General features: G+C 43.7%; 1 protein-coding gene across 1 annotated transcript; it reads right to left on the bottom strand.

Moving 5' to 3' along the window:
* Positions 1–12,796: 12,796 nt before the first annotated feature.
* On the bottom strand, positions 12,797–15,270 carry GPR75 (G protein-coupled receptor 75). The gene has a single exon (XM_029936226.1). It carries the CDS (start codon positions 15,177–15,179, stop codon positions 13,557–13,559), a length of 1,623 nt encoding a protein of 540 aa, XP_029792086.1. The 5' UTR covers positions 15,180–15,270; the 3' UTR covers positions 12,797–13,556.
* Between the last annotated feature and the right edge of the window lie 1,031 nt (positions 15,271–16,301).

The raw sequence follows: 16,301 nt of genomic DNA on the forward strand, positions 1-16,301 counted from the left end.
GCCAAAAGACACTTTGAGAATATTTAGACCAAACTCTGCTCTTATAAAGGCAGGGAGGATCTAAAAACCTGTACTGGATAGTTTACTGAAAAAGAATTTAAACACAAGTTGTAATTTTTTCAAAATGGTTTTTTTAAATGTTTTTTATTTATTTTTGAGAGACAGAGACAGTACGAGCAGGGGAGGGTCAGAGAGGGAGGGAGACACAGAATCTGAAGCAGGATCCAGGCTCTGAGCTAGCTGTCAGCACAGAGCCCGACACAGGGCTCGAACCCACTAACCGTGAGATCATGACCTGAGCCGAAGTCAGACACTCAACTGACTAGAGCCACCCACCCAGGAGCCCCTTAAAATGTTTTTTTAAAAGTAAGTTGGCCAGGGGTTGCCTAGGTGCCTCTGTCAGTTAAGCGTCCAACTTTGGCCCAGGTCATGATCTCACGGTTCATGAGTTGGAGCCCTGCATGGGGCTCTGTGCTGACAGCCCAGAGCCTGGAGCCTGCGTCAGATTCTGTGTCTCCCTCTCTCTGCCCCTCCCCAGCTCACACTCACTCTCTCACTGTCAAAAATAAAACTTTAAAAATTTTAAATAAATAAAACTAAGTTGGTCTTCTGTCTGGGCTAAGAGCTTCAACTTGTTTGAAGGAAGGACTTGGCCAGCTGTCTTCATGTTCCTTCTAAATCTCAGGTCCCTTAAAACTCTGCTGCCACCGCTGCCACGCTTCTGCAGAAGTAGCTGAGTTCCTAATAGGGAGCAGGAGTAGCTCAGCTACAATATGCCTAACGTACCTGGAGAAGTCTATTAAGGTGGGTGTTATCCCAGACCTACTAAATCAGATCCTTTAGGGCAGAGCATAATCTGCACTTTACATGTGCTTCCTGAGTCATCCACTTGATTTTAAATATATTTTCCAGTGAAAATCACCGACTTAGGAACTTTGCCTTTAACAATTTCACACATTCTAACCCTCCTAATCTGATTAAGGTTTCAGGGAAGTAACTAGTAACTCATCTTTACAAGAAAACAGGACTTTTCCTTTCTTTTTTTAGCCTTACCTGCTTTTCTTCGAGTCACCACTAGATGGGGCCTATAGCCTAGCTCTAGTTTATATCATTCTGTCCTTGATAAAAGGAACTTTGCAACAGAGAAAAATTATTTCAGTTACCTGAATAATAAGCTTTGTGTACAATTCCTGGTGGACAATACTTTTAACTCAGTCTGATATATAATTCTGACAATTTCTGGCAATTCCTTAACTTCCTAGTATATAATCCGGCCAAATTATTGGCCTAAAAGGGCTTAAGCTAAACAGGAGAATGAAAATCAAGACGTAAATCTTGAATAAACAGGATATGCAATCACAGTTGCAAATGAAAATATCAGCTTTTCTAGATTTTCATTTTAATGCTTTATTCTATTTTATTTGAGTATGAATGGAGCCCAAAGCGGGACTCAATCCCACAAACCACGAGATCATGACCTAAGCCAAAATCAAGAGTGGGTCCTGGAGACCTAGGTGGCTCAGTGGGTTGAGCATCTGATTCTTGATTTCAGCTCAAGTCATGATCTCATGATTTGTGGGAGTGAGACCAGCATCGGGCTCTGCACTGACAGTGCACAGGTTGCTTTGGGATTCTCTGCCTCTCCCCCAAGTGAATGCTTGCACTCTCTTTCTTTCTCAAAATAAATAAATAAAACTTAAAAAAAAAAAAGTTAACCAACTGAGCCACCCAGGTGCCATTAGGATCTGATTTTATATTTCCTTCCTAGAGTTGGATGATTTTATTTACCATTGCCTGCAGTTCCACTTGAACAAAGAAATAATCTATCATGTAGATGGATGCTGTATAAGGAGTTGTTGAAGAAAAGTTTTCAAAATATATTGCCATGGTGACATGGCTTACTTTTTTATTTTTTTCAGTTGCTGGACAGGGTTAGTAGAGAAACTATGGACAACTACGTACCCAAAGGCAGGCTTTGTTTCAGATGCCAGTCGTCTTAACGTGCGCTGTGCAAGCAGGCAAGATGATTTAGCGCATTATGGGGGAAAATACTAGAAATTCTATAGAATTTTCATCTGTAAAAAGGAACTGAGCTTTTTTTTTTAAGTTTATTTTGAGAGAAACAGAGAAAGCATGAGTGGGAGAAGGGCAGAGAGAGAGAGAGGGAGAGAGCATCCCAAGCAGGCTCAGCGCTCAGCACAGAGCCCATCATAGGGCTGGATCCCACAATCACAGGACCATGACCTGAGCTGAAATCAAGAATGGGACCCTCAAACAACGGAGCCAGCCAGGCACCCCAAGCTTTTATTCTTATTTAATTTTTTATGGGTAGACTAAATTAGTATACATAGTCATTCATAAGTCAGGTTTTGTTTAATAAAACAAAACATCACAAGTGGAAGAGGAGGTGTGTTAGAGACACCATCATTATTTACTTTCACCCTATATAACTTTGTACATTAACCTAATCCCTCCATCATCTTTCAGAAAATGGAATTGTCACTTTAAATAGTAGTATCAAGACCACACATTAAAAACAAAAAAAGGAGGAGGAGAGTGAGTTCAAGCCCCACATTGGGCATGGAGTCTACTTAAAAAAGAAGACCACACATTATTTGGTACATATAACTAATCAGAGTTAAGGTGAGAGGTTAACAGATGACTTTCACGCACCATGGCCCCAGTCACTGGGGTCCTGGTGTCTCACAATGCTTCTCTATTAGACATAACACAGTTTTTTAAATGCTTTTTTTGTGGTGATCAGGAAGAATGAGCATGCTGTCGTTGCCGGCAGTGAGAAGAAACTGCAGAATGAAGACTACGAAATTCCCCTCGTTACCACTTTGTGAAAATAAAAGCCCCCTGACAATCTCAAAACTTTCAAAATAAAAAGAAGAAAGGCACAATTATTAACAAAGGGAATATAGGGCTTACAGTGTTTTGTGTCCATACCTATTTGTAAACTTTTAGGCATTTTAGTATTTTTTACATTTGAAACAAAAAGTTTTCACCAAAAGCAAGACCATCTAGCAGAACTTATGGATATGGTAACCATCTCAACTACAGAAGACAGTTATGAGACGGTAAAATAAGCTAAACATCTCATGTCTAATCACATACATTATATATTTCAACTCTATTAAATTGCTTTCCAGTACTTTTCAATAGACTACATTATACTTTGCCTTGGATTCAAGAAAAAATACAGAAAAAGTTTTTCCTGAGGCACAAACATATTTTTGATGTTGTAAACATGTAATAGTAAAGGTCAAGCTCTCAGGGGACTGAGCGGTACAGGAGTCAGGCTGCAGGATAAGTCACCAGGTGGAGGCACAGCACAGGGGACATCGTGGTCGGTGAGATAGTGGTGCACGGCGACTGGTGAGGGCTAGACTTGGGAGCATGGCATAACGTATAGAACTGTCAGATCTTATACTGCACACCTGACACCAATGTCACATTCGGTGTCAAGTGTATTTCAATTAAAAAAAACCAAGTATTTCTCCATTAAAAAATAAATAAATCAATAAATAAAAAACAAAAGCGCTCTACCACCAAAAAAAATTTTTTTTCAAAAGTCCGTAATATAGGGATTAAAACCCAATTAGTCAAATAAACTCTCTAAATTCACTCAAAATATAGCCAAAAACAATGACCTTTCTTTTAATGGCTTCTGTGTCCTTAATGAAATACCATGCAAATTAGTTGCCAGTGTTCCTTAACAGCAGTAAAATCTCATTCACTCATTTAAGAATTCTATCAGAGCTCTAAGTAGTATCCAAAGATTGGAAATGTTAATGGTTGGTCAAGGAAATCAAGAGTCGTCTTTCTTCTGAATTTGTTTTCCATATTTATAGTGTTTAGTGTTTTGTGTTTTTTTTTTTTTTTTGAGAGATAGAGAGAGACAGTGTGAGCAGGGGAGGGTCAGAGAGAGAGGGAGACACAGAATCCGAAGACAGGTTCCAGGCACTGAGCTGTCAGCACAGAGCCCAACGCAGGGCTCGAACCCACGAACCATGAGATCATGACCTGAGCCGAAGCCAGACGCTTAACCAACTGAGCCACCCAGGCGCCCCAGTTTTTAGTGTTCTTAACCCACAGCAGAAATAATTTGTTGGAAAAGCTTTTCATCAACCACTTCCAAGAAAGTGTTTCGCAGCCCCACAAAGCCGGTTGTGTACAAACTTGAGTCATTATTCCTTGAATCTCAAATGATAGGCTACCCCAGACTGTGTTTTTATAATAATAAAAGTGATAGCCGCCATTACTGCACATTGATTAAATATCAGGCACCATGCTAAACAGATACCTTGTGATCACAACCCCATGAGGTTAGGGTTACTATCTTTAACTCACAGATAAGGAAAATGAGGCTCACAGAGTGGAACTAAACCGCATGGGGCTGAGCCAGCTTTGGAATCAATTCAGACGGTAGAGTCCCTGTTTTGTTTTTAAATTTTTTTTAACGTTTATTTATTTTTGAGCGACAGAGACAGATCACGAGGGGAGGGTCCGAGAGAGAGGGACACACCGAATCGGAAGCAGGCGCCAGGCTCTGAGCTACCAGTACAGAGCCAGGTGCGGGGCTGGAACACACGAACTGTGAGATCATGACCTGAGCCAAAGTCGGCCGCTCAACCGACTGAACTACCCAGGCGCCCGGAGTCCCTATTTGTAAATAATATGCTAGCGCGCTTTCTACTCTCAGCCCATCTTAGGCCCCATGAACCACTCTGTGCCATCACCTCCCACCTGAAGGAACACACCAAAGGGCTCAGCAAAATGCTAAGTGAAATGATTGGTTTTGCCTTAGAAACGTATGATACTCATTTTCCCCCCGTACAGGATTTTTTTTTGTTTATTTTTTTTTTACAGGATATTTTTTTAATGGAACACCACTAACTTCTCTTAAACTAACACAACCCACAATGTGGCAGATGAAAATTCACCAGCAAGATTAGTGTCACCTTGGGGATTCTGGCTTGGTTAAAGGCCATCAGACCCTCCCGTCTCTGGTGGGCATTTGGTGTCAGTAAATAATACAACTGCAGTGGCAATTTGTCTAGGGCCAGATGGCATTTTTCTGTAAGTGATAAAAAAATAATCCCTTCATCTTTCAGTTATTGGGAAAGAATTTATCTTACGTTCTTTCTCAGACCTTTCTCCTCAGACCTTGCCTAACGCTGACACCCAGTATTTGCTCTGTATTTGCTGAGTTCGAGCCCTGCGTCTGGCTCTGTGCTGACAGCTCTGCCCTTCACCCACTTGCAGTCGCTCTCAAAAATAAACATTAAAGAATGTTTTGAATTTAAAAAGAAAGAAAAAGAAAGAAAAGAATTGAATTTTCCATTTCCAACTCCATGAATGGAAAATATTCCAGTTCTGAGCTACTCTGAAGTCCTCAAGGGAAGTGTCCGACATGGCTCACTGTGAAGAACACAGTTCCCAGCCATATCTTTCCTCAGTGTAATATTAATGAAGTCAGTTCCTACTGTTCTATTTTGTTGCTAAAGCCACACAAATGAGCAAGAAGCTTGCATAAGCTCTTGGTAACATCAGGCAAGAAACGTGTTGGCCCTTCAGCACTTCCCCAAGTTATGAAACTCATCCCCGCACCTCAGCCCCAGAGGACGGGCATAAAGTGCTCTTTGTAAGGCGCTCCACTTCTTAAGGTCTCCCTGGCATCTGACAAGCTGCATTTTGCAAAACTTCGGGCTTTGCATGAAAATCAAGATTCCCACACTGGGAGTCAGATGGAAGGTCTCCCACTCATCAGCATGCTGCCAGCAGCTGGAGGTTCCAGAAAGTGTCAAAAGGGCCAACATTTCCATATATGGCACTCAGAGAAACACACTGAACTTATCTTGGTCCCAGCTGAGTGTATTTATAGAGAAGCTGAATTATCTGTTTATTGGAGTATTGGAGGGAAGATTCACTAATTTGTCCATAAGCGATTTGTCCATAAGTGATATTTCTACTTTAGTAAAATTGGCCTCCAAGGCACTGGACTGCGAAACATGGCCTGTTAACTCTCTCTCATGGAAAACAGAATTTCTCTAAATCTGCAACTCTGTTTCAAAATGTCCTATACTTTAGGGGCGCCTGGGCGGCTCAGTTAAGCCTCCAACTTCGGCTCAGGTCAGATCTCACGTTCGTGGGTTCGAGCCCCGCGTCAGGCTCTGTGCTGACAGCTAGCTCAGAGCCTGGAGCCTGCTTCCGGTTCTGTGTCTCCTTCTCTCTCTGCCTTTCTCCCTCTCATGCTCTATCTCTCTCTGTCTCAAAAATAAATAAAACATTAAAAAAAAAGTTTAAAAAAATGTCCTATACTTTAAAGCAACTGGTATTCTCCTCCCTTCTATCTTTCCAAGAATGAGTGACTCCTTTTCTCCTTTAGCTCCTCGGTGGTTGCTGAAGAGTCTCCTTTCATCTTCAATGTCCTCGGGCTGCATAACGGACCAAAGACTTCCTGTGAGAATGAAGGCGGGGTGGCTGGCAGCTTACGGGCAGCCGGGGGTGGTCCCCTGGGCACAGATGCCCTTAGAGCTGGCTGCCTGAGGAAACGATTGGAAATAAGGCCTTGTAGCCCTAAATCAAGACCCACGTCCCCGCTTTCCTTATAGTCCTGCTGATAATCATCCTGGGGATGTAGAGAGGGATACAAAAAAAACAACAAGAAACATGGGGAAACTAAGCCAGCTAGAGAGAGATTTGGGTTGATATTACTTCCAGGTTGCAGCCTTTCAATCATTTATTATTTGATTCATTCATTCAGCAGTGATGCAGTGAAGGCTCATCAGGGCCAAGAACTGGGATGCGGTACTGAATGAAACAGACAAAACTTCAGCCTTTATCAGAGCTTTATTCTAGAGGCAAACAGCCAGTAAACAATTATACATAACTGTTATGGACTGAATTGTGCCCCCCCCCCCCAAAATCATGTTTGAAGCTCTAACTCTCATTGTGGCTCTAGTTGGAGATAAGGCTTTTATGGAGGTAATTAAGGTAAAATGAGGTCATGGGGTAGAGCCCTCATCTGATAGGAATGGTGTACACACAAGAGGAGGAGACACCCTGAGAGCCCCGCACCTGCGACCCTCGCCCTCCCCCCCCCCCTTTCCCATGTATTCACAGAGAAGAGGTCATGTGAGGACACAATGAGAAGCCAGGAAAAGAGGCCTCACAGGAACTAATGCTGTTGGTTCCCTTGCACTTCTAGCCTCCATCCAGAACTGTGAGAAAATAAATTCCTGTTACTTGGGCACCAGGGCTGCGGTATTTTGTTATGGCCGCCCAAGCAGACTAATACAGTGGCATGATGTTGAATAATGCTAAGAACCATGAAAAGAGTAAGGTAGGGCATAGGGATAGACCATGATGGAGTGAGGACTGTATTGAATATGCCAACCAGGAAAGGCCACTGGGGAAGACCGTTCCAGGCTGGAGCCTTCCTGAGGGAATTAATGATCCAACATGGGAACAAAATTGACGCATATGAGAAAGAGCCAGAAAGCCTGTTGTAGTCCAAGCACATTAGGCAGGGTATAAGCGAAAGGAAACGGGGTCTTGATTTAGGGCTACAAAGCCTTATTTCCAATGGTTTCCTCAGAGAGAAAACCAAGGGCCAGATCATCGGGGCCATGTAGGTCACGGCTAGGACTTCTGAGTGGGATGGAAAGCCACTGGAAGGTCTTAATCAGGAGAGGGGCCAATGCGGCTTATCTTAGAAGTGTCCTAGCCACACAGGAAAGAGACTGTAGAAGAGAGAACCTTGAAGGTGGGAAATGGTCCTAAGGTTGGTTTAATACCTGAAGTGAGAAATGATGGGCCAGAGGGGATGGGAAGGAAGAAGTAGTTGGAATCGGAGTTTACTTTCAAGATAATTCAGGATTTGTGGCTGTATTGGATGTGATGTGAGAGAAAGAGTCAAGGACAACAAATGGAGCTGTGCAATTGGGGAAATGCCATGCCATTTCTGAGATAATAAAACAGCATGACACAGTTCGGTGAGGAGGGGGCATGAATCAAGAGTTCAGTTTTGCACATGTTAAAATTTGAGATGCCTATTAGACATCCAAGTGGAGACATTGAATAGGCAATTGGATAGACCAGCATGCAGTTCAGGGAGAGGTTAGGACTAGAGATGTAAAATTGACTGTCATTAGCATTTAAATGATATTGAAAGCCAGAAGATGGAAAATCATCATAATTATGTCAGCACCTGCCTGTCAGTTTACAGATCCAGCTTTCAAGGCAGGAGAGGAAATAGGGGCTTTTCCTCCTCTTTCTGCTCCTCCTTTCCCTTCTCCATCTTCCCAAAGATCACCCCATCTGGCTTCAGTGGTCATCATCGTCGCCCCTACAGGTGCCTTGGGCTCTCCTGCCTCCCGTGATATTTGGGCCAGTCTGACTGCACTGGGCCCGCTGCCGCTCATCCTGCGCCCACCTGCCGCGGTCCAGTCCTCTCTACACCGCACCCTGGTGGGGCTTTGCAGCTTCGTGTTCTAAACTCAGTCCTGGCCTGGCCTCTCTAAAGTCTGGATCTCTGATGGAGGTGAGCCTTTTCCTGGTAGCCTGCCTGCCTCTCTTCCTACGATTGCATAGGCCTGGAAGCTTCACTGACTCTTCCTTCAACTCCAGTAGGAGGGCAGTGGAGAAGGTTTCTTCAGATGGACTGTAGGCTTTTTTTCATTAATGGAAAAGAAAAAAAAATTGCTTTCAGTGGATACGGGAGAAAACGCATGTTTCCTTGGGAGTCAAAAATCCCACTATGGGGGTGCCTGGGTGGCTCAGTCGGTTAAGCCTCCGACTTTGGCTCAGGTCAGATCTCACGTTCGTGGGTTCAAGCCCCACATCAGGCTCTGTGCTGACAGCTAGCTCAGAGCCTGGAGCCTGCTTCCGGTTCTGTGTCTCCTTCTCTCTCTGCCCCTCCCCCTCTCATGCTCTGTCTCTCTTTGTATCAAAAATAAATAAAACATTAAGAAATTTTAAAAAAAGATTGGAATTAGATTGTTTCTAAAAAAAAAAAAAAAGTCCCACTGTGTATATGCTGCCTCTGAACTGTGAATGAAGAGGGTGGCCTTGAAAGGGGAGACTCTGTAACCTGGCTTGGGCACATTATGGACTATTTTTTAAGAATGAGCTATAATAGCAAGTCAGATCTGGAGAGAAACCCAAGACTGCCAGCACACAAAAGGTGCTACTCGTGGCCTCGAGTAATGATCTTTGAACTGAGATGTGACTAACTTGAAAATGAAAAACGGGGGCACCTGGGTAGTTCATTTGGTTAAGCATCCGACTGCATTTTGGCTCAGGTCATGATTTCACGGTTAGTGAGTTCAAGCCCTGGATGGGGCTGCTCGCTGTCAGCACAGATTCTCTTGGGATTCTCTCTCTCTCTCTCTCCCTCTCTGCCCCTCTCCTGCTCACACTCAACCTCTCTTTCTCTAAATAAATAAATAAATAAAGGAAAATTAAATTGGGAACATTTTTACATTTTTAGGACCCCAAAACTGAGCTGTTTAAGAAGGGTTCTGGGCCTTAATCTGCGGGACCTCATGCTGCTTTTTCTTTGTCACTGCCCTTCCATTTCTGCCACCTCAGAATTGTCACCTGGAATCTTGTGAGGGCTTTGCTCCTGGCTGTAGAGTTGCTAACCAAGAAACTACTCAAAATATTAGTTTCAAAGAGGATCCTTAAATTGTTTATCAAGGGACCATAATTTTGTGTTTTCCTCTAGCTTATACACACCATACATATCACCAATTCTAAGATATGCATTTTTGCTTTGGGCTTTCTGCCGGAAGGAGGTGAAGGTGCAGCTGTCTTAAGTCATCCTGAAACTGGGTTCACCTGACACCAGCCACCTCTGCCACGCCACCTAAGTTCAGCCCTAACAAGACCAAAGTCATATATCCAGCAGAGAAGTTGGTGCTTTGTCTACCCTGGCCCCAAAGATAGGACTCCTGGGTCTGTTTCCAAAAATGGTTGGTAACGACATCATCAAGGGAACCAGGGATTGGAAGGGTCTGAAGATTACAGTGAAACTGACCACTCACAACACACAGGCCCCATGCCTGAAACTTATTAGTAAGCAAAAAATAACAATTCCGGGTAATACCCAAATCCTCACTGCTAATGTGAGACGAGACAAACTTTTGAGCAGGTAAAACTCGCACCTAAGGTGACCCACCTCCTTGAGGGATGTCTGGGATTTGCCCATAAAAGGTAGACAAAACCAGACAGGCCCAGATTGAAGTGGTACCTTCTGCTTCTGCCCCGATTATCAAAGCCCTCAAGGAACCTCTAAGAGATAGAAAGAGGCAGAAAACAGTAAGCACAGTGGAAATACCACCTTTGATGAGATTGTCAATATTGCCTGACAGATGTGGCACTGATCATGAGCCAGAAAAGCATCTGGAACCATTAAAGAGACCCTGAGGACTCTAGGGTGCCTGGCCAACTCAGTTAGTGGAGCACATGACTCGATCTTGACTCTTGATCATGTGGGGGCTCCAGCCCCACGTTGGGCATAGAGCTGCCTTAAAAAAAAACACACAAATATTTCATCTCATAAGGAAGAAAATGCTGAGGGCTAACACATTGTTATCCATCGTACAATAATCATCACTACTTTTCTTTTCTCTGAGATGGTTTTTAGGTGATTGGACAGGAAAGTCATAGTACTTCAATCTCATGTTCAGAAATGTTAGGATTTTCAGTATTTTTATTTTCCAAACATTATTTTTTTTAAAAGAACATTAAAATCATCAGAAATACAAATCTGGCCTAAATGTTAACATCAGAACAGTTATAAAATGTTTGAAATACATCACATACTTTGCATCACATTAAAGCATCAAGAGAACTAATTAATATACCCTGCTAATAATTAGTCATATTCAACTGAGTTCTCATTATTTTTAGTTCTGTTTAGCCCTTATAGAGAAGTTATGTATGTCTATTTATATAAATATATGCAACATATAACATATATATAACACAAATAGACATATATAACTTATGAAGAGATGTTATATCTATCTCTGTCTCTCCATATAGACATAGAGATAGATGTGGAGGAGGGCTAAGAACCTAGCCCAACACATATTTCATGCGAGTTAAATCAATAATTTCTTGATGAGCATAAAGAGACTGAATACCTCATATGCACATGCTTATTTTTCTTTATATTATAACTTTTACCTCCCAAAGATGGGTCAAGTAATCTCAAACTCAAAGGCTCCACAAGAAAACCTGTCATTTTAAAATTTACAAGTAGAAATTACTTTAAAAAAATCTTTTATTGAATCACACTGGAACTGCCTAGCCAAAAAGATATATATCTTAAAAAGTATTAATCAAGAAGAAGTATCTTCTGGATTAATGTCATTAATTATAAAGTTGTTTGGCTTACTGGAATAAATACCCAGTTCTAAATTAAGACAAAAGTCAGATTCCTAATTTTCCACAATTCTTCAAATGATCTTGGGAAAGGATATTAGATTTCTTGGTGCTGTGTTAAAAAGGGGTAATACACTACCTGGTTAGTATATTACCTAATCTCGTGTGAGTATTAATAAATGAAAACAGTGTTGTATTAAAGATATAAAAGCATAACTGAAATAGGTTATAGGGACTTCCAAAAATAGCATTCAGTTACAAACAAGAAAAAATGTGACAGAGTAGGTATTTTCTGTTATAAAATTTAAGAACAAAAATAAAGGAAGAGGGGGAGAGAAGGGAGGGAAGGACAAAGTCCTAAAAGGTGAATTTAAAAACAAAATAAAACCCCTATCTCGTACTCAGATCTCAGAAACAGAATGGCCGTCTGGTGCTGGAAGGCGAGAGGTGTCACACAAGGCTGCACAGAGGTCCAGCTGAGCCTCTCTTCTGCGTCTCCCCCAGCGTCCCCCACCCCCACCCTCAGGACTCTTGCATTTGGGAAAGGCCTGGAGAGGGAGCTATAAATTGAATACCTTTCATCCAAAACAACAAAGTTCCTTCCAATCTGCATAACAGTTCTTGAGTATAACAATTTTCTAAAGTTAGGTTTTGGACCTTGATGCTTGGCAGCTGTTGTTCCAATACTGCAGCGAGTTCAAATGCTAACTCTGTAATGAAAACGTTTTTGCATAAAAATATGAATTTACAGTTGTTATGCTAGGAACCACATGATACATGATAAAATTAATTTTAGGCATAGAAATACTTCTAGGTTTCCTTTACTGCCCATGTCCAAGATTAATGGGAAAGAAATAACAGTTTGAAAACAGATCTTCTTAAGAATTTTTCTACCATAGTGATATATAAACAAAGACAAAAAAATGAGTTCTGAAGTTACTTGGATACTCTGTTAGGTTGTTAACAAACCACCTTCACAAAGAAGGAATGCGTCAATCAAAATACTCCCAATGTCATTCTCACAGCTTCTTAAGCAATGATAAGGATGATGGCAGTCCAAACTGCTTCCCACATCACCACGCCCTGACTGCGGTGACCACCGTCAGTGCCCACGCACCCAGAGATCACATTCCTCCACCACAGGTGCCGTGCTCTTCACCAAGGGCTCTTGGGTGAGATCGTGCCAAAGGAGAGTCAGTCATTTTTAGCAAGCAAAAACAGATTTTTTTAAAAAAGTTATACAGGGGCGCCTGGGTAGCTCAGTCGGTTGGGCGTCCGGCTTCAGCTCAGGTCATATCTCACGGTTTGTGGGCTCGAGCCCCGCGTCGGGCTCTGTGCTGACAGCTCAGAACCTGGAGCCTGCTTCAGGTTCTGTATCTCCCTCTCTCCCTGACCCTCTGCTGCTCATGCTGTCTCTCTCTGTCTCTCAAAAATAAATAAAAAACATTAAAATTTTTTTCTTTTAATAAAAAGCTATACAGTTAGTTAACTTGCACAAAATAATAATGTCCATAATAAGATAAGGTAATAATCATAATACTGTATTCTTGGTTGACTGTCTTATGAAAAGGAAATACTTAATGCCTGTGTGCCTTGGGTAAAGGTAATTATAGACAATATATTTCTGATTTTCTGCTTTGACAATCTATTATTTATTCAAATAAGCCTACTACCAAAAAAGTGTATTGCTCCCCATTGCAACACTTTAACGAATCCAAATTTATAGTTCAGTTAATAAAAAATTTGCCTCAGTGAAGATCATATCTTCACATTGTTTAAAAAAATCCAACTCAGGCATACTTCGAAGACCGAGAACACAGACTCAAATGATCTTACTCAGTCTGTTCTCCTTCAGTACATTAGCGTGATCACTCCTGGCATCTACTTAAAAAGTCTAGTACAAAAGATCAGAGCGCAGGTCAGGGTAAAAATCTAAATAATCAATTTTTACACCAAATCTTCAAATGTCAAGAAATCACAAAGCAAATCAATAGATGCTGATGCTTCAGACAGGAGAAAATCAGAACTGCCAACTGTTCCACTGAGTCTGGAAGTTTTCACCTACCGCGGTCTCACAGAAGTGCGGAAAAAAGAAGTCAACTGGATTCAGAAACAAAAACAGTTTCCTCCCACAAGAGTCTCCAGCCTCCACGCCCCTACACAGAGGGCACTGGGATCTGCTTGGCCGACGTGCTGTCATACTCGTGCAGTAGGTCATTAGTGGTGTGATAGTGCATGGCAATATAGGAGCTGGCAAACCCGAAGGAGTTGACCGGCTGCAAGTTGGGCGGGCTGCTCTCTTCCTGGGAGGGGCTGCTGTTGTAAATGCTGTAGTAGGGTTCCAGCCGAGTGTTGATGGGGGTGGAGCTGCTCTGACCGTAGTGCTGGTGGCCGGCAGAGATCTTGGGACTGACCACACTCTCCTTCGAGTGACTTGGGCCGCAAGCCTGGTCCACGAATTTCTTCTGGGGCTTTGGGGACAACATGTAGGCAGAGTTTGTTTCATGATGGGAGGATTTGTTTCTGTTGATTTCCAGGTTTCCTTTTCCCATGGCTCGAAGTCGAGTCTTCTGTTTGCAGCAGAAAAAACCCAGGCTCACGTACTGGAGGCACCAGAGCACTTTCCTCCTCAGCCCTGAGCTGTTCCGAGAATATATAAAAGGGTTTAACCCCGACTTGAAAAATATAAGGGTAAATCCAAAGAGTTCAAACTGGTAAAGGAGGAAGCTCCCGTTGCTGGAAAGGACCACCTGCACCAAGGAAATCCCCAGGGGAAGACAGCACACCAGGACCGACAGCACGATGACCACACAGGTGACCACCGCTCTGGAATCCTTCGCCGCGGAGAGATTGACGGCGGAGACCAGCTGCAGCCGGCTGGCCCCCGGGGTAGGCATCTGGTTAAGACTCTTGGTGTATCCATGGGTTTGAACGTGCTGCAGTTTGTTGTAATTCTGGTTCCTATAGAGAGCTGGCATGGTGCACTGGATGGGATCTGCACTCCCTTTTCCAGGGGCCCCCATGAAAGGCTGTGGTCTGGAAGCATCCACTGTGATCACAGGGGGGCACTTTCTGACTTGGGCATTTTTCCGCAGCGTCTGAGCGATCATGATGTAAGAGACAGATACCACAGCGACACAACAGGCGAAGTCGACCACATAGAGACACAAAATGGCTTTCCCTTCTCCGGCCATCAGACTGGACATAGGAAGGCAGAGGTGGGACTTGCTGGTTTTCAGGGTGCCCAAGGTGGCAAGAGTGAAGCTGGTGGCCCAGAGAAGCAGGGTGAGGAGCAGGGTGCAGGGAAAGGAGGCTGTGCGATTGGGCTGCTTCCCCAGTACCATCCGGAGCCGATGCAGGGCGATCACCGCCACTGTCTTGAGGGACATGATGATGAAGCCCGAACTGGTGAGGTGGAAGGTGAAGCAGAAGGCATCTGGGATGCTACTGGCTGAGCTGAAGAACAAGACGAAGGTGAACATGGGGGCTGTCACTCCGCAGATGAAGAGGTCACAGAAGGACAGGTTCAGGATCATGAAATCAAAGTTGGTTCTGAATTTCCTGAAGGCTGGGTCAAAGAAGGACAAGAAGACAATGAAGTTGCCGTAAGAGCCAAGGCAGAAGATGACTGCGAGAAGAAAAGTGCAGGTTACCAAGGTGGCGGTGTGGATGAGGTCTTGCAGGCCCCCCTGGAGCGCGGTGCTGTTTCCTCCGTGCGAGTGACGTGCGTGGAGCAAGGTGGCGTTGGGAGCGTCCTGAAGAGGGTCTGTGGAGTTCATCTTCAGAGACAAGGGACTCTTCCTTCTGTGGGAAGGGAGTCAGGGCCTCAACTCACAGCTGAGCGGCATCGGGCAAAAGAGGCCGAGAGCAGAAAAGCCTGCACACAAAAATGCACACCCAGAAACAGAAAAATTAATGGAGAGAGTAGAGCGGTCGCATGAATTTTTACAAGAGCACTAGAATGTGTTTTAGCTCTCAGCCGAGGCATGCAAAAAAGCATCTCTCTGCACAAAGTCCAACACAGAAAAGACACAAACACCTCAAAGCATATTCCTTGGGCTAATTTCGGGTTTCACGGTACAGTGGTTTTCGAAATAGTTTAAGTATCACCTGGAGACTTAAAAAAAAAGAAAAAAGGCGGATTCCTGGGCCCCACCCCTTGAGTTTCTGACTGAAGGATACGCAAATGTGACTTTTAGAAACACTCGGGAGCCGGACACTGGGCGCCCAAGGACATGACCTCTCCACCCGAGAGATCACAGTCTACTCAGTCTGCTCGGAGGAGACGAACCTGACGACGTACTTACAGCCTAGTTTGGTCAATCAGAGGACAGCGGGGCGGGTGGAAGTCAGCAGAGGGGAAGCTAATCCAACCTGGGTGGGGGCTGAGAGCAGGGGGGGGGGTGAGGACCCAGGAGGCAGTGGGGGCAGGGCGGGGGTGGAGGAGCATGTGTGTAAGACAGGAGCCAGACGGTGCTGCTGAAATACACTGTGGCCCCTGACAGAACTGCCACGAATCACTAACAAATGCTATTTCTTTCCCTAGGAACAACCCTTTATTTTCCATTGTTTATAATTTTTTCTCCCTGCTGTTAATTTCTTGGCCACCTCCCTCCCTCCCATTGGAAAAAACTTTGTGTGGGGAAAATGAAAGCATCAAAGGGTGTCCCTGTATTTGAGATTTACAAGGTTCAAAGCACCCTTTTGTAAACTCTAACCTGCTCTACGAAGGTGAGATGTTATTCCAACAGCAGTATCTTCATGCTCAAACAGGAGGCACATGCCCGTTCAGGCCTCCATTCACTCAGTTTACGTTTACCGTGTGCAGGCTGTGTGCCAGCTTTATGCTAGGTGCTGTGGGCAGAAAGATGAGTAAAACGCAGCCTCTGCTTTATAAGAAC

This window comes from Suricata suricatta, chromosome 4, assembly GCF_006229205.1.
Source record: "Suricata suricatta isolate VVHF042 chromosome 4, meerkat_22Aug2017_6uvM2_HiC, whole genome shotgun sequence".
NCBI classification, from domain to species: Eukaryota; Metazoa; Chordata; class Mammalia; order Carnivora; family Herpestidae; genus Suricata; species Suricata suricatta.